Raw genomic sequence first — 19,562 nt, 5'->3', positions numbered from 1 at the left:
CGTAGTCGGTTTTCCCACTTCCCAAGACTCATGACGTAGTCGGTTTTCCCACTTCCCAAGACTCATGACGTAGTCGGTTTTCCCACTTCCCCAGACTCATGACGTAGTCGGTTTTCTCACTTCCCAAGACTTTATTAATACTTTACAAAATTTCGTTTGAACTTTAAATTTCTTCCGTATTGTTTCCACAATAGGTTGCATACATGTTTGTAGGTGTAGATCGTCCAGGTTGGTATAGTCCTGAGATGGACTGTTTTTGTTGTTGTTGACTGACGTTTCGACAACCTTAGCGGTAGTCATCTTCAGAGTCAGTCAACAACAACAAAAGCAGTTCTTCTCAGGACTATACAACCTGGACGATCTACATTTACAAACATGTAACGATACTCCCGGATTCAAACCATTTACTTTATAGGTTGAATACATCAGCCAGGAAAGGCAAAGGCATATGAGCGCGAGAAACGTTAAAGACGACAAGAGTTCATCCTACAATGAACTTATTTCATCCTACAGTGAACTTATTTCATCCTACAGTAAACTTATTTCATCCTACAGTAAACATATTTTATCCTACAGTGAACTTATTTCATCCTACAGTGAACTTATTTCATCCTACAGTGAACTTATTTCATCCTACAGTGAACTTATTTCATCCTACAGTGAACTTATTTCATCCTACAGTGAACTTATTTCATCCTACAGTGAACTTATTGGGAGGAATATGTATACACTTAAAGACACAAACTTTGTCTTAGTCTTCATGCTTCGTACGTAATTAGCAACCCTCCACTGTCCTCCATTGTCTCCCAATTAAGCGTGGTCGAAATCACTTGTATTGTTTCAGGAGAAATAGAAATGAATTCTTTGAAAGATAATGTAGCTACTACAGTAAATGGTTTGAAGTCAGAGTATCATTACACGTTTGTAGATGTAGATCGCGCAGGTTAGTAAAGTCCTGGGAAGGACTGGCGATTTTACGTAGTATTGATGGACTCACATTCATAGCATTAGTCATGTTTGTAGATGTAGATTGCGCAGTTTAGTAAAGTCCTGGGAAGGACTGGCGGTTTTACGTAGCGTTGATGGACTCACATTCATAGCATTAGTCATGTTTGTAAATGTAGATCGCGCAGGTTAGTAAAGTCCTGGGAAGGACTGGCGGTTTTACGTAGCGTTGATGGACTCACATTCATAGCATTAGTCATCTTCACACTTGGGATGTATGAACCAGACAACAAATACAATGTAACTGACATTTACTAATTATTTGACTCTGAAAATGACCATTGCTAATGATGTAGATCAACACCAACAGCAAGAATCCTTCGGAGGACTGCACTATCCTTGAATATCCACTTAGATCTACAAACATGTACAATAACGTACTCATAATTGATAATAATATACAACAGCTGAAGAAAGCCTTCCAGCAATTGATGACCTCAACAATAGAAAAAAATATATACCCCCCCCGGTAAGACAATCTTAAGCAACAGCTGAAGAAAGCCTTTTGGCACACTGATGACCTCACCCATAGAATAAATATACACCCCCCTCATAACACAATCTTAAGCAACAGCTGAAGAAAGCGTTTTGGCACACTGATGACCTCACCCATAGTAAAATATATCCCCGTAAGACAATCTTCTTATATTAATAACACGCTTACATACCTGAGTCTGAGTTTACTTTGAGCTTTTCTGTCATCCATTTGCTGTTAAAATATCCACTTTTCTCCATAAAATCATCAATACCATCACAAAATAATCTTTTACATTGAACATCAAGTCACTCGAGAACTTTGTGTGTTTTCGATACTTCATCATAAATAATTTGTCCATTTTGAATTTTTTCCTCATTTTTCTCCAACCATTCATCATATTTGAACTCCGGAAAGAAAAACTCGATCTCCCTCTTAGCAGTTTCCACAGAATCTAAAACACAAGGGATGAATAGACTTTGGTTAAAGATCACAACACAAGTTGGAGCAGATAAAACAACTTTATGTACTTCAAAGTAAAAACTATTAAAAAGATCTTTCATTGATAAAGTGAATTCTTTTGAACTCAGGAGTATTGTTACATCACTGTAGATCACATTATCCTGTTTAGTGGAGTCAGGAGGGTGCTGGCCCTTAACAAGGGAGTAGGCTGATTAATAATTAGGGAGTTCATATTCATACATATGCATGTTATAACCCATTGAAAACAATGAATTTTAAAGAAATTTGACACTACATTTCATGCATGTACGAATATAACTCTCCCCCAGCCCCCCTTCCAAATTATCAATCTTCCCATGGCAATTGCATCTTACACAATGAATAAAAGTTATAAAAAATATTAAGTACACAACAGTTCATTAAAACAATTTCCGATGAAGAGTTGCACACTAAGTATAGCAAGTTTTTTATGGTTGTAACCACGGGCCCCTTAAATGCTGTCCAATTGTTGTTCTTTTGAAGCTTGAACACCCCACTGAGTGGAGTCCTGAGTTGACTGACTTTGAAGATGATTACTGCTAAGGATGTCAAAATGTCAGTCAACATCAACACCAACAGTCTTTCTCCTAGGTCTCCACTAAGCTAGACAATCTACATCTACAAACAAGCATTATTCAATATAAAAATAGTAGCTACCTGCACCATGAGTGGCATTTCTTGTATCTGTGATACCGTATAATCCACGAATGCTGTCAGGATGAGAGAACTTTGCCCTACAGACAACAATTCGAGCATCTTTATAAATAAACACAATGAAACATGTGCAGTGATTGGTCTAGAGCCATGTTTTCATTAGCCTGTGCAAAACACATCTGAGCTCAACCAATCAAAAATCAAATCAATGAAAACAATCAACCAGTCAAAGAGAATTTGCAAATCGATCATAAATACATTCAAAAGGAAAAATTCAAACATTTCCTATAAATTCATCTGTTTCGCATTATTGTTATTTTATAAAAGAAATAAAAGATGTTTTTCATGTTTGCACAGGCTTATGCAAACTTTGGAGACATTTGTAAGAACTCTCGAGCATGTGCAACCCTCGATCTTCGGTCTTTCACTGATCAGCTCTGGAGTTCTCCCAAAGGTCTTCTTGGTTTGCATAAGCCTGTGCAAACACAGTAAACATCTTTTATTTCTTAAGTAATTAACAAAACTAAACAAATTTTATGTTTTTGTACTGTTAATAAAATGAATAAAGTGTATTGCTATTGTGTGCCAAAGAAGGAGAGTGAAAATGGAATTAAATGTTGTTTCATACATACATTGTCGCTTTTGTTGGTCCCATTAATTTTCTCCAATGTTGAATAGCATCAACTCTAGCCATTACCATTGGCATAATCAAATCACTATGAGGATATAAAATAGAATGAAAATTTATCGTCATTTAAAAATATATCTCCTACAAAGAAGGAACTGAACAAATGATAGGTAACCTTGTCCTAGTTTCATGCTACCCCCCCTGATGATTGCTCTTATTGATTGGAGCTCCCCCCGCTCTTCTAGCAGGGACACCCACACAGACAAAATCAAAAAATAGTGAGCAGTTTTTTGTTCTAGTACATATTATGGCATAATTGGATGTTGTATTTCATGTGTTTTTGATTACTTTGCCATAACCAACGTTCACAGAGTTTTATACATGTGGAAGTTAAAACTACATAGAAACCTCCATTTTTTTTAGATCACACTCATGACATAGATCTTTGCCTTTGTGTTTCAGACAATGATGGTGAAAAATTATAACAGCATATGCCAGTCTGAAAAGTATGACGAGATCTCCGGTGTGCAAAACCATACTTTCATGACTAGAGCATATATGTTTTATACACAGTTATTCTTCTATCCTTTGAGCCCAGAATAACAACAGAGTTACAATGTGAATGTTACAAACATGTCCGTAAAATTGCTCATTATATGTCTCAAATGTTTAACTGTCACAAATATAAACATATTTAGGCCTTGGGCTAACCTGCTCATGTAAGATGTCAAACGTTGAAAGAAAAACTTGTCTAAAAAGAAAAAGAAAGGCTTTTACAAATTATTCGAATTAAAATTGACACGAGTGACAAATTTTAAAATGAACAGTGAACTATTTATATTTTATATATAAATATAAATTCTTTATTCGACCTCTGTGTTCTTGATAGAATCTTTCGGCATCTTCTCTACTCCATTGCACTAGTTTCCAATGCACAATGAAGAAATTTTCTTTCAGTATTTTTTCCATAACAAGCTGAAAAGAACAGCATACAACTACAACACAACAAACACAAAACAAAAATCTCATAAAGGGATATGGTCCTTACATGGACAAGTCGGGACAGGGAAATTATGTGAAGTTTTCACGAACCTTTAGATGAACAGGATGCGAGATTAAGTCTGGTTTTAAAATTGCTAACGTCAACTGCAAGTATCTTACACCTAACATCGCCAATGTGATGCTTGAACAACTTCGATAAATATTTAAACCTCTTCTTCTACGAACTAATATTCAAAAAACTCGCCATTTATTTACATTGGTGTTTCCACTACTGACCTGTATAAATTACCTGGATGGGAAAAATGATGGAATTTGGGGAAATCTCCTCACATTAATTATATTTTACAGCCACGGACCTGAATGGTAATTACCGTAGATATATAGTAATTACCGTAGATTTATAGTAAAGCCTGGTTCACACTAGTCGTAAGAGTCGCGAAAACCGTATTGTAGCATCATATGCGACCATCCTAGTAATGAATTGATGAACATGGCAAATACGAGATCCCCGATATAATCTGCGTCAGATTCGTAAATATCGGGAAAATAGGAATGGTTTCTATTTGATTGCGATGTCCCAGTTAAACTGCGCCAATCGGGGATTCGTACGACAAATCACGTCATATGTGAAAATGAAATCTAGAAACCGACACTCGCGACTTTTCAAAATGGCGGATGACCAAGGAGTGGAATTGCATGCCTCTATCTTGCTAGTTGCTACCAAGTCTCAAAACGGCGATGATTGCTCTTTTATGGAAATCAAAAATAAGTTTCCGAGTATCTACAACCCTTGCAGTGCTCAGTTCAAAGAGTAGAACATAAAGATCAATGCATGGATAAAAATCGCATCCCTGACAAATCATATTTATCGGTGTAAATACGTCGCCGATTCATACGACTAGTGTGAACCAAGTTTAATTATAGTACATCCGCGTGACGTTCGTAATCATATGTGATTCGTTTCTCATTTTGTATTTTTCAAAGTTTTTCCTTCGTAACAATCTCCACATTAAACAGCGGCTGGGCCTGGCCATTACTCTCATTGCTAGCAACCGCTGGCCTGTTCAACACGTACTTGCGGTCGGCATTTTCTGTTGTCTCGTTAAATCCTTACCTGAGAAATTAAACATAAGAAAATGAAAAATATCTCTAACATTGTCACGAATATTGCAAGTTCCGTAACAAAGTGTTCATAAGTTTAACATCCATTTGTCAAAACAAGCTCAAGCACACAAAGAGCATGCCAAATATAAACGATTGAAAATTTGCTAAGCGCATATACAAGCACCAATTTCAGAGCTTACTCCGTCACAAATTAATTGAGAATTAATCTGAGCATGTGTAGTCAGCTTCACATACACTCTCAGTTCATGCTCATGGCAACAACCAGCTGTATGTACTAGTACCAATTATGGAGTAATTAGCTCGCTCAGTCACTAATTTTCAGAAAAATCCATTGCGCGTGCGATATCTGCTTGTGCATGTGCATACTTAGTAACAATTTAATAGAAAAATCATCTGCGCATGCGAAGTCTGCTTGAGCATGCGCAGTTAACTTGCCCAAGTTCATGGTCATCGCAAACGACCAACTAGTACCAATTATGGAGTAATTAGATCGCCCAGTCACAAATTTTCAGAAAAATTATCTGCACATGCGCAGACTGCTTGACCATGCGCAGTCGACTTGACCAGATGCCCAAGTTCATGGTCATGGCAACGACCAATTGCATCTAATAGCACCGATTTTGAAGTAAATAGCATGCTTAGTAACAATTTAATAGAGCAATCATCTGCGCATGCGCTTAAGCATGCGCAATCCACTCGACTAATTGTTCAAAGTCATTGTTCAACGACTACCTATATGTACTTGCACTACATTTGTGGTAATAACGATGTCAATCATACCACAACTTTCGTAAGCCTTTGAATTCATGTATATATATATATAAAGCTCAAACTTCATATAGTAGATGTCAACTAGCGGTGGAAGCTGTGTGCGATATAGTATGCAGTGGCTTAGAAGCCTAGACTTCGGTCGCAACCGCACTCTCTCTGCGTACTCCTATCGCAGGTGATGTCGGTGTCTTATGGACGGAAGCTTGCTATTGGCATCTCCCAAAAAGGATATCGTGGAGGGGCCGAAATCTCCTACCGAAACGTTAACATGCGGCGTTCTAGTGCCTTACGCATAAGAAGGTATCGGGAAGCATGGACCGAAAACGGGGTTTTTTGCTTTCAAAATTTATCTTTTTAAAATAAAATAAACCAAGCAATGCTTTAACTAAATTCTTCTGAAACTGTGCCTTTTTATGACACTTAAAATTTAAGACAACCGTAAACATGTTTTATACAATTTTAATTGGTTTATATCTTTCTGAGTTGACTCTCTCATTTACTGTTTCTCATGTATCACGGACAAACCATCCATGGGCTTCATGGCAGACAGGATTATCTGGTTCTCTTAATAAACATGAGACGTTCTAGTGGTTAACTATCTCGGGGTATCGGTAGGCATGGATCGAAAACGGGATTTTTTGTTTTCAAAATTTGTCTTCTTTCTTTATAAGAATTCTTCTCATAAAAGAAACTAAAATATCCAAGGATACTGCAAAGGTTCAAACAACTTCTACCTTTTTGACTTCAAACTTAAGCCAACTCTAAGCATGTTTATACGTTTTTTACTTGTTACCTTCTACAATGTAACTTTCGCATAACTCTCTCGTGATGAACGAGAGCCTCCTTATACAATATGACGCTCTCATTATGAACGAAAGCATCCATGGGCTTCATGGAAAAAAGAGACTGACTTCTTTCCTTGTCGCATTTAATGATAACATAAATATACGCCGTTATACTATAAGCCTGACTATAACATGTTATGAAAAATTGCAAATAGTCGGCGTTAGGAACTGTTTACATGATCCCGGCTAACTGAATTTCAGTGAGGAGTGAAATGATTTCGCGGTATTAAATGGAGTCAAAAATTCAAGCATAAGAATTACAACTGTTTATTAAGCGCCACAAGTCATTCCTGTTCTAATTCTCAAATTTGGGCAAAATGGTTGTTGTAATTTTAAATGTTTTGTGTAGTTTACAAACCAGAATATTGTGAAATTGCCAGAGAAGATTTATATGATGATGAGTATTGAATCGTTTCCATTTGCCAAAATCATTTATCGCTTGACCGAATCTCGGTTACCCGGGCTCATGTAATCAGCCCCTTAGATGGTTATAGATAAAAGATTAAGTTACCTCAGGGGTGAAGAATTTTGCCATTTTCACTTGCGTCAACATTCCTAATCAAATTCGTCGATTATAGGCAAACCAAGCATAAATGAATAAATGCGAGAAAAATAATGTGCTATGCTTAAAGTATAAAAGAAATACCTTTCCATATCCACTGGTAACATCTCCTTTGTTTTGAGGAAAATCTTTTCGGATGTACTTTGCAGCGCGGATGGATTATGAGATTCAAATCGCTCCAGTAGACTAGTATATCAGATGGATTGTTTTGACAAGATTCCCTAAGTATGTATTCGACGGTTTGTTTAACCTTGTCTCTTCCTTCATAACTTTAAAGAGAAGCTCCACCTCATCAAATATGCGATTCGAATTTGATTTTTCCATCGGTTAGCCAATTGTTGAATTGGCCATTTTAATACCTATATAAACTAACAAAATCAGAGCAGACCTTGATAACAAAGAGACGATTATAAAACTGCGCAAAACAACAAATCAAGTCATTTCAGTTAGACCCTTCAAAAGCTTGAACGTTTTGAAAATTTCGTTGACGTTGGGTTATATGTACGACGAATTTGCTAGTACTCTATGTGAATAAGAAATTCTTTTTTGCTAATTATTAGGCGCGTCTCCTGAACGATAATTGGGGGACCCATATTCATATATATATTTTATAATCCGTACAAAACAATGCATTTCAAAGGAAACTAATATGGCATGTCATGCGCATATGAATATGGCTCCTCAATCATCGTTCTGGCGACGTCTCTTGGTGGGTTGCAACCACTGATCTGATAATAGACTGGATATAGCTTCTACAGGTAGCAAAAGTGAAGCCTAATTATATATGCAAAATTCACTTCCGGGTACCACAAGAAATACAAATTACTATAGAAATGTATGGCGGATAACGTTTACATACAAGGATTTTCGAATATTTAAGGCATTTCGTGACCTTTTACTAATCTCAAACATCTGTCATGGATAAAACAAGTTATGTTAATCAATTTGACATCAAAATGATACCAATATCTGTAAAATATCGGCGCTCGTGTTCAATTGAAAATTGCGCGTGCAAGAATCGAATTTGGCCCATCATTGCAAAGGCAAGATAATTCACAGCTCATTTTCCAAGTTCAGAGGCAGTTATGATCTAGAATGAGTTTTCGATGCTTAAAAATTCGTTTAGTACCTTTCTTTTATCATTTTTTATTATCTAGACATTGTTTTATGTTACTTTTGCCGTGACTTCATTAGCAGGGTACTCTTGTTGTAGGAACAAGACAAATTTACTAAGCTTTCTTCCTCTCTTTATTCTTTATCATTTTACAGATATAATTTAATCACCACGCCTTGCTAATACATTTGGCAATGGCCTTCATCAATAAGTGAGTATAGTTGTTATTGACATAACATGTGCATCAATTGCATTGTATACAAGGATTCAGCAACAGAAATTGTATCCCGTGAAATAAACTACCATCAGAAGCTGAAAACACCCTCCTGCCTTGTTTCATGTTGATATAACAATAGCTGTTGGTTTGAAACAAATTACTTCTTTTGGTAGACAAAATATATGCTGTGATGATTATCAAGATTATAGTAGTGCACACAGCTTTTCCATTGTTTCTGAATTTAAAGTGATTGCAATACCATACATGGCTAATTTTATAGGCAGATGCTGCCAAAGAAAACCACCTGCCCTACTTATTAAGAAGCTGTTGGTTGAAAAAATTACTAAAGTGAATCTGCTTTCCTGTCTTTAAAAGACATGAGTACTTTGATTCAAACCAACAGCTATTGTTATTCAAGTATGCAGTAAAATAGAAAGGTGCTTTTAACTTCAGATGGCAGTTTACCACATGGGAATACAATTCCTGATGCTACGGTATAGACTGCAATTGATAAAAATGTTGGATACTTTTGTCAATAACAACCATATTTACTCATGGCTATATACAAATGCTACAGCAAGGTGTGGTGATTGTATTATTTTTATAAAATAAAAACAGAAATGAAAATAAGAATAAAGAGAGGAAGAAAGTTTAGTAAATTTGTCTTGTTCCTACAACAACAGTACCCTGCTAATGAAGTCACGGCAAAAGTTACATACAACAATGTCTAGATATTAAAGAATGATAAAAGAAAGGTACTAAACGAATTTTTTAAGCATCGAAACTCATTCTAGATCATAACTGCCTCTGAACTTGGAAAATGAGCTGTGAATTATCTTGCAACGATGGGCAATTCGATTCTTGCACGCGCTTCAATTGAACACGACCGATATTTTGCAGATATTGGTATCATTTTGATGTCAAATTGATTAACATAACTTGTTTTATCCATGACAGATGTTTGAGATTAGTAAAGGTCACGAAATGCCTTAAATATTCGAAAATCCTTGTATGTAAACGTTATCCGCCATACATTTCTATAGTAATTTGTATTTCTTGTGGTACCCGGAAGTGAATTTTGCATATATAATTAGGCTTCACTTTTGCTACCTATAGAAGCTATATCCAGTCTATTATCAGATCAGTGGTTGCAACCATCCCCCTGGGAGTAAGGTAACAATGGAATGCTCGCCATGTTGGATGAAATTTGCTTTGTTAAAATCATCAAACATGTAGGCTATGACGTAGCTTGCAAACCAAGAATTAAAGTAAATGGTTTGAACCCGGGAGTATCGTTACATGTTTGTAAATGTCTATCGTCCAGGTTGCTATAGTCATGAGAAGGACTGTTTTTGTTGTTGTTGACTGACGTTTCGACAACCTTAGCGGTAGTCATCTTCAGAGTCAAATGAGGAGTAAACGTCAGGTTAGCCGTATTAGCCGAAGAACCAGATAACAAATAAATTAACAGCAAACGCCAAATGAGCAAAGTCCGCAGGCAAGTTCATTACCCAGACAGTGGCGATCTTAACAAACACCCGTTTCGCTATTATTGCAAAAACAGGGTCCTGAATGTGATGAAATTTATAAAATAAATCAAAAAATACTTATTGGAATGTTATTATTTCTTGCAGCTTAGCAAAATTTAGATATAGAAAAAACTTTGCAGTGTTTGTGAAATGCGATGACACAAAAAATTTAAGCAGGATAGTCATCGCAAGCGTGAACGCTATTAACGTGAACAAACAAAGGCACCAAAAACCACAAAAGTCGCGATGGTCGCTGCATGTGTGTTTCTGGAGTTCAAGCGACTGACGCGTGCGCATCAATTCGGTTTGTAGCGCGACTGAAGCAACTGCCTAGTATGTTAAGACATTTATTTCAAAATCTTTGAATCATTTGAGTTTATCTGAGCTATGGAAAACCATTCGTGTGTGAATTAAGTCTGTGAAAGTAGAGTTAAAATCAGTCGTTTTCTACTCAAGAGCAAAAGTTCTAGTAGAATGTATTCGAATTTTAAAGTATTTATGCAAAAAAATTGACCATAGTGGTAGAATCAAGTTGACATGATTTCAAATGTTATTAATTAGTATGTTTACAAAAGCAATTGGTAGGGCGACCATATTACCATTGAAACCAAAATAGAATAGCCAGCGCACATAACATACGCGATTAATTCGTTGAAATTATTCTAGAGACAAATACACTTGGTCAAAAGCTGATCGACATACTAACTTTGGGCAAGTATAAAATTTGCCACATAAAACTTTGTCATAAAGAAATTTGTTCCCGTGTAAACGGCGACATGCTTATCAAGGTAAGTAGCGCGTTTGTTCAATGTGCCGTAACGTGACCAATATTCACAAAGAGTGATATTGTTTCCAAACTACAATTGCCAAGAGTCAAGTCTGACCTTGTGATTCCGTCACTAATAAACGCAAGTGAAAACAATGTCTTCAGTAGGCCCTACATCTTAATAATGGAAAACGACATTTATCAAATATAAATTAAACGACAGTATAGTGAATCGTTAACAGACAGTGCACGATAAAATTAGTAAATGTAACGGCTATGACCTGTAAGACTTTTGTGTCTGTTTGCCAGTTTCTATTGACATCAAGTAGGGACACACTCAAATAGTTGTTCAATAGGCAATTAGGCATGACATCTTAATAATGGAATACGACATTCATTAAATTAAACGACAGTACTGTGAATCGTCAACAGTCAGTGCTTGATATAAGTAATAAATGTAAGGGGCTATGACCAGTAAGACTTTTGTGTCCTCTCTGTTCTATTCCGTTGTTGTCCAGTTAACTACATTACGCTGGTTACTTTGCTGACGTGATTGACTGGCTGTCATCATGCTAGTCACATGACTATGCTTCACACGAAACTGACGAAAGATTTCGAAACAAGAGTGACTCTAGTACTTGCTCCCCAAAACAATATAAGTAATTACGACGTTTTAGAACTCATCTAGATTTTTTTATGAACGTTATAGGAAATCGCTTATCTTAGTTTCACTCAAACGCGTATAATTAAGATACGCAATTCATATTCATGTTCGTAAGTACACAACAGTATTTAGAAATTGTGCAAATAACTTGTCGCTAATAAGTTAATATAATTCCACAACACGTTATAGCATTCTTATCCAAAATCGACGTTTCCTTTTTCTTGTTTTGGTGTTCTCCCTGAGCATTTTTTGGTGAAGATTGTAAAGAAATAAATATCTTCTACGAAGCAGCAAATATAGAATATATCTTTTATTTATAGACGCCATTTTGTTTATTGGAAAACACCGCGAAATAATCGTCTAGTGGAGACAGTGAACTCGACATTTGAATAATTGGAATGATAACCGAAGCCAAAAAAATATTTGTTGTCATCATTCGTCATCACTCGTCAGGCTCTAGTCCTCGCGTGTTCATTTTATTTTTTTTAAATCATTTGTCCCTTGGTAATGGTAGAGTTCGGATCTTGATCAGAGCGTAATAAAAATTTTGGAATGAAAAGGTTCACGGAAAGTGAATCAAAGTGATAAATCGAGAAGCAAGATGAGGTGAACTTAGTCGATCTGCTCTTACGCTGCGGTTTTCCTTTAAAACATATCAAAGTCTTTAAGGATATTCAATTATTGATATCGAGATGACAACCATTTAGTATTTCAAGTTTCAAGCACTATCAAAATCGATGAAAATACAATCGCTCTGTAAAAGTAAAATGCGAGTTATAGACTCAATATTTTTATGAAACTGGATATTCAAGTTTCTTTTTTATTCGGAAAAACAGATCTTTAAATCCACTTAAATGACAAAAAAGACAAACACTGTCTGACACCGTTTGAAAGTTTACCTTCCGACGAAAGAAAAATTTATGCTTGAATATTTTCTCGTCATATTTTCTTATTGTATTGCCTTTTTAGCATAAAGTGTAATTTTCAGTTGGCTTTTCCTCGTTACAAGTTGTAAGTTACAACGAACTCACTGTAGTAAAGTTTCAGCTGTAAAAAATAACCTTTTGCGAGGAGTTGGCCTCGTGTGTTGTTTGTCGTGGTGTTTTTTATATGTTTATGCTTTTGCAATTTGTATTCAAATTTATATTGGCCGTGTATGTTTGGCACTCAGGGGAATGAAACTGACGTACAAACCGCGTGAATATTCGACTTTGAAGGACTGGAACTGACGTACAAACCGCGCAAGAGACTAGGACTTTGGCTTCAATTTTATATCTATAAAATGTATTGTCGTTATCATTCCAGATATATATATATGGAGTTCACTGAGTGGAGATGACTAACAAAATCGTCCTATAATTCGTGTTCGAAATATTGTCGCGAAAATTTAAGACGATCGTCACAAAAATCGTCTAGTGGAGATGCGCCTTTAGTTTCTATTGACATCAAGTAGGGACACACTCAAATAGTTGTTCAATAGGCAATTAGGCATGACATCTTAATAATGGAATACGACATTCATTAAATTAAATGACAGTACTGTAAATCGTCAACAGTCAGTGTTTGATATAAGTAATAAATGTAAGGGGCTATGACCAGTAAGACTTTTGTGTCCTCTCTGTTCTATTCCGTTGTTGTCCAGTTAACTACATTACGCTGGTTACTTTGCTGACGTGATTGACTGGCTGTCATCATGCTAGTCACATGACTATACTTCACACGAAACTGACGAAAGATTTTGAAACAAGAGTGACTCTAGTACTTGCTCCCCAAAACAGTATAAGTAATTACGACGTTTTAGAACTTATTTAGATTTTTTTATGAACATTACATGAAATCGCTTATCTTAGTTCCACTCAAACGCGTATAATTAAGATACGCAATTCATATTCATGTTACGTAAGTACACAACAGTACTCACAAATTGTGCAAATAACTTGTCTCCAATAAATGAATATAATTCCACAACACGTTATAACGTTCCCGTATATTACCACACACTCGGAGTGGGAGACTTGGAGCTAATTTAGGAGAAATATTATACAAGACTAAAAGCCCTCATCAGAAAATCAGATTATCAGAACTCAAGAATTTGTATTCATTTTCGCGTTTGTTGATGAATGTGGCATGCGTATGTGAATTGAAGTTTAAAATGAATCTTTCAAGATTATTTGCACGCGTGTGTATTGATCGACCGTGGGTCATTTGTACTATAAAGAAATGAGAGTGTTCTTTGGATGGGATCATGGGATTGAGAAATTCTTTGTTAGTTTCTATTAACATCAAGTAGGGACACACTCAAATAGTTGTTTAACACTCAAAGTGAAAAATGCAAAAATTTGACCGTGTATGTCACTGAATTACTCCTATTGTAAAATTATAGAATTCCGGTGTAAGTTTGAGTAAGATACAATATGTAGCGATGAACTAACAATTTACAACATGCACGTTTGTTCAATGTGCCGTAACGTGGCCTATATTTCACAAAAACTGATATTGTTTCCAAACTGCATTTGGCAAGAGTTAAGTCTGACCTTGTGATTCCGTTACTGATAAATTAAAGTGAAAACAATGTCTCTATGTTCAATAGGCAATTAGGCATGACATCTTAATAATGGAATACGACATTCATTAAATTAAATGACAGTACTGTAAATCGTCAACAGTCAGTGTTTGATATAAGTAATAAATGTAAGGGGCTATGACCAGTAAGACTTTTGTGTCCTCTCTGTTCTATTCCGTTGTTGTCCAGTTAACTACATTACGCTGGTTACTTTGCTGACGTGATTGACTGGCTGTCATCATGCTAGTCACATGACTATACTTCACACGAAACTGACGAAAGATTTTGAAACAAGAGTGACTCTAGTACTTGCTCCCCAAAACAATATAAGTAATTACGACGTTTTAGAACTTATCTAGATTTTTTTATGAACATTACAGGAAATCGCTTATCTTAGTTTCACTCAAACGCGTATAATTAAGATACGCAATTCATATTCATGCTACGTAAGTACACAACAGTGTTTAGAAATTGTGCAAATAACTTGTCGCTAATAAGTTAATATAATTCCACAACACGTTATAGCATTCCCGTATATTACCACACACTCAGAATGGGAGACTTGGAGCTAATTTAGGAGAAATATTATACAAGACTAAAAGCCATCATCAGAAAATCAGATTATCAGAACTCAAGAATTTGTATTCATTTTCGCGTTTGTTGATGAATGTGGCATGCGGATGCGAATTGAATTTTAAAATGAATCTTTCAAGATTATTTTCACGCGTGTGTATTGATCGACCGTGGGTCATTTGTACTATAAAGAAATGAGAGTGTTCTTTGGATGGGATCATGGGATTGAGAAATTCTTTGTTAGTTTCTATTAACATCAAGTAGGGACACACTCAAATAGTTGTTTAACACTCAAAGTGAAAAATGCAAAAATTTGACCGTGTATGTCACTGAATTACTCCTATTGTAAAATTATAGAATTCCGGTGTAAGTTTGAGTAAGATACAATATGTAGCGATGAACTAACAATTTACAACATGCACGTTTGTTCAATGTGCCGTAACGTGGCCTATATTTCACAAAAACTGATATTGTTTCCAAACTGCATTTGGCAAGAGTTAAGTCTGACCTTGTGATTCCGTTACTGATAAATTAAAGTGAAAACAATGTCTCTATGTTCAATAGGCAATTAGGCATGACATCTTAATAATGGAATACGACATTCATTAAATTAAATGATAGTACTGTGAATCGTCAACAGTCAGTGTTTGATATAAGTAATAAATGTAAGGGGCTATGACCAGTAAGACTTTTGTGTCCTCTCTGTTCTATTCCGTTGTTGTCCAGTTAACTACATTACGCTGATTACTTTGCTGACGTGATTGACTGGCAGTCATCATGCTAGTCACATGACTATACTTCACACGAAACTGACGAAAGATTTTGAAACAAGAGTGACTCTAGTACTTGCTCCCCAAAACAGTATAAGTAATTACGACGTTTTAGAACTTATTTAGATTTTTTTATGAACATTACATGAAATCGCTTATCTTAGTTCCACTCAAACGCGTATAATTAAGATACGCAATTCATATTCATGTTACGTAAGTACACAACAGTACTCACAAATTGTGCAAATAACTTGTCTCCAATAAATGAATATAATTCCACAACACGTTATAACATTCCCGTATATTACCACACACTCGGAGTGGGAGACTTGGAGCTAATTTAGGAGAAATATTATACAAGACTAAAAGCCATCATCAGAAAATCAGATTATCAGAACTCAAGAATTTGTATTCATTTTCGCGTTTGTTGATGAATGTGGCATGCGTATGCGAATTGAAGTTTAAAATGAATCTTTCAAGATTATTTGCACACGTGTGTATTGATCGACCGTGGGTCATTTGTACTATAAAGAAATGAGAGTGTTCTTTGGATGGGATCATGGGATTGAGAAATTCTTTGTTAAGGCGCATCTCCACTAGACGATTTTTGTGACGATCGTCTTAAATTTTCGCGACGACACATGCGCAGAGGCAAAAAGCTTTTCGTTCGGACGAAATTTTTGACGATTTTGATTCTGACGAAAGTTTAAACTGTTTAGTGGAGATGCGCCTTAACAAAATTTCTCAATCCATGATCATCAAAGAACACTCTCATTTCTTTATAATACAAATGACCCACGGTCGATCAATACACGCGTGCAAATAATCTTGAAAGATTCATTTTAAACTTCAATTCATCCGCATGCCACATTCATCAACATACGAAAATGAATACAAATTGATTCTGATAATCTGACTCTGATGATTTAGTCTTGTATAATATTTCTCTAAATTAGCTCCAATCCCACTCCGTGTAATGAATGTTATAACGTGTTGTGGAATTATATTCATTTATTGGAGACAAGTTATTTGCACAATTTGAGTACTGTTACTTACGTAACATGAATATAATTGCGTATCTTAATTATACGCGTTTGAGTGGAACTAAGATAAGCATTTCTCAATGTTCATAAAAATCTAAATAAGTTCTAAAACGTCGTAATTACTTATATTGTTTTGGGGAGCAAGTACTAGAGTCACTCTTGTTTCGAAATCTTTCGTCAGTTTCGTGTGATATAGTCATGTGACTAGCATGATGACAGCCAGTCAATCACGTCAGCAAAGTAATCAGCGTAATGTAGTTAACTGGACAACAACGGAATAGAACAGAAAGGACACAAAGTCTTACTGGTGATAGCCCTTTTTATTACTTATATCAAACACTGACTGTTGACGATTCACAGTACTGTCGTTTAATTAAATGAATGTCGTATTCCATTATTAAGATGTCATGCCTAATTGCCTATTGAACATAGAACATTGTTTTCAGTGATGGAATCACAAGGTCAGACTTAACTCTTGCCAAATGCAGTTTGGAAACAATAGCAGTTTTTGTGAAATATTGGTCACGTTACGGCACATTGAACAAACACGCGAACGCAGTATCGTAGCTTACTTTGATAAGGAAGTTTGAGGATATTCATGTCGCCGCTTACACGCAAACAATGATCGTTTAGATCTACAAGTTGTAATAATTTTAATACTTTTAAATAATTTAGTATTTATATTAGAGGGTTTGGTTTTCACAGGTTCAGATTTCTTACTTGTACTGCTTATACTTTTATGTTTTCACCCCATTGACATAAAGCTCATCTATTCGAGTTTTTATACTATTTATTCCATTCTTAAAACTATAAGATCTAAATTGGAACACATGTTGTGGTAAGCTAACACTTGTTTCCAAATTCTGTCAGGCAATTCCATTTATCACGTGTTTGCCATGGATTAGACATTGTAAACCACGTGACAAGTGCAGATATAAGGAACACAGCAACTAAAGGAAGCCAGACAGATACTATTAAACGACGTACTAAGATCGAGAAGAAACGTTCAAACAAATTTCAACGAAAGCGTACCAAACCTTTTGAGGTAAGCTGTATATTGGTTGATTGATTTTAAGATATTTTTACAATTGACTGTATTTCATTTTTTATTTCAAAGGTACCACAATGAAGATCCTGACATCTGCGTTATTTCTTGTGTTTTTGCTTGTCGCAATAGATGCTCGACATCATATTTTACACAACGAGGATAGCTTGGAACGAGAAGGCCGACAATTTGGTACGGATGCAAGTCATAAAATAATGTCAAAGCACTTTTTGGTGCTTTTACATCACATTTGTAAGAACACTCAGAACACTTGCGATAATTAACATGCTCAAATCTTATGCACGATTGCAAACACAGTTTGCTATTCATTATCTGAATTTTGTTAACCTGCAAACAAATACTTATACCTCAATAAGTGTTTATATTGATTTGTTTTATACATTTCATCACATTTAGGATTATGTAGATGCATGAATGGCCGCGATACAGGAAAATGTTTTTTCCATTGCCCGTTTCATCTACGTCCTTGTGGAAGTTGCAGCCGCCTTTTTGTTTGCTGTAGATGATGCTACAATGTTTGCCTTGGTGTTTTACCTCTCTTGCTGAAGAATATATGTAGTTTCTAGATGTACTGATATTTTAATTTCAAATAAAGAATAGCTCATTCATAGAGTGTCGTAAATTATTCGTTCATCGCTACATATTGTATCTTACTCAAACTTACACCGGAATTCTATAGTTTTACAACAGGAGTAATTCAGTGACATACACGGTCAAATTTTTGCATTTTTCACTTTGAGTGTTAAACAACTATTTGAGTGTGTCCCTACTTGACGTTAATAGAAACTAACAAAGAATTTCTCAATCCCATGATCCCATCCAAAGAACACTCTCATTTCTTTATAGTACAAATGACCCACGGTCGATCAATACAAACGCGTGCAACTAATCTTGAAAGATTCATTTTAAACTTCAATTCGCATACGCATGCCACATTCATCAACAAACGCGAAAATGAATACAAATTCTTGAGTTCTGATAATCTGATTCTCTGATGATGGCTTTTAGTCTTGTATAATATTTCTCCAAAATTAGCTCCAACTCTCCCTTTCCGAGTGTGTGGTAATATACGGGAATGCTATAACGTGTTGTGGAATTATATTAACTTATTAGCGACAAGTTATTTGCACAATTTCTAATTACTGTTGTGTACTTACGCAACATGAATCTGAATTGCGTATCTTAATTATACGCGTTTGAGTGAAAGTAAGATAAGCGATTTCCTATAATGTTCATAAAAAAATCTAGATGAGTTCTAAAACGTCGTAATTACTTATATTGTTTTGGGGAGCAAGTACTAGAGTCACTCTTGTTTCGAAATCTTTCGTCAGTTTCGTGTGAAGTATAGTCATGTGACTAGCATGATGACAGCCAGTCAATCACGTCAGCAAAGTAATCAGCGTAATGTAGTTAACTGGACAACAACGGAATAGAACAGAAAGGACACAAAAGTCTTACTGGTCATAGCCCCTTACATTTATTACTTATATCAAACACTGACTGTTGACGATTCACAGTACTGTCATTTAATTTAATGAATGTCGTATTCCATTAAGATGTCATGCCTAATTGCCTATTGAACAACTATTTGAGTGTGTCCCTACTTGATGTCAATAGAAACTAGCAAACAGACACAAAAGTCTTACAGGTCATAGCCGTTACATTTACTAATTTTATCATGCACTGTCT

The 19,562-nt window shown here is 35.6% G+C and overlaps 1 protein-coding gene and 2 long non-coding RNA genes across 4 annotated transcripts; 1 reads left to right on the top strand and 2 right to left on the bottom strand.

The window, feature by feature from the left end:
* Positions 1-559: 559 nt before the first annotated feature.
* Positions 560-4,888, bottom strand: LOC124450892 (nucleoside diphosphate kinase 6-like). Its single transcript, XM_047001549.1, has 7 exons — positions 4,356-4,888; positions 4,136-4,238; positions 3,975-4,014; positions 3,268-3,351; positions 2,639-2,715; positions 1,674-1,934; positions 560-1,362 (listed from the first exon to the last, which is right to left on the bottom strand). Exons 1-6 carry the CDS (start codon positions 4,431-4,433, stop codon positions 1,789-1,791), a joined length of 528 nt encoding a protein of 175 aa, XP_046857505.1. The 5' UTR covers positions 4,434-4,888; the 3' UTR covers positions 560-1,362; positions 1,674-1,788.
* Positions 4,889-5,196: 308 nt separating this feature from the next.
* LOC124451437 lies at positions 5,197-7,981 on the bottom strand. Its single transcript, XR_006950459.1, has 3 exons — positions 7,653-7,981; positions 7,518-7,561; positions 5,197-5,379 (listed from the first exon to the last, which is right to left on the bottom strand). It is a non-coding gene; the product is annotated as an uncharacterized LOC124451437 (long non-coding RNA).
* A 3,196-nt stretch (positions 7,982-11,177) lies between these two features.
* LOC124450773 lies at positions 11,178-18,481 on the top strand. 2 transcript variants are annotated; one of them, XR_006950201.1, is made up of 4 exons: positions 11,178-11,216; positions 17,713-17,852; positions 17,925-18,044; positions 18,270-18,481. It is a non-coding gene; the product is annotated as an uncharacterized LOC124450773 (long non-coding RNA). The 2 variants fall into 2 exon arrangements; XR_006950200.1 differs by lacking the exon at positions 11,178-11,216 and adding an exon at positions 17,437-17,451 and having other exon boundaries at positions 17,678-17,852.
* The last annotated feature ends 1,081 nt before the right edge of the window (positions 18,482-19,562 follow it).

This window comes from Xenia sp. Carnegie-2017, unplaced genomic scaffold (assembly GCF_021976095.1).
Source record: "Xenia sp. Carnegie-2017 unplaced genomic scaffold, XeniaSp_v1 HiC_scaffold_24, whole genome shotgun sequence".
Lineage (NCBI taxonomy): Eukaryota > Metazoa > Cnidaria > Anthozoa > Malacalcyonacea > Xeniidae > Xenia > Xenia sp. Carnegie-2017.
Note: the sequence above shows the minus strand (reverse complement) of the source record. Positions and strands in the feature narration are given on the sequence as shown.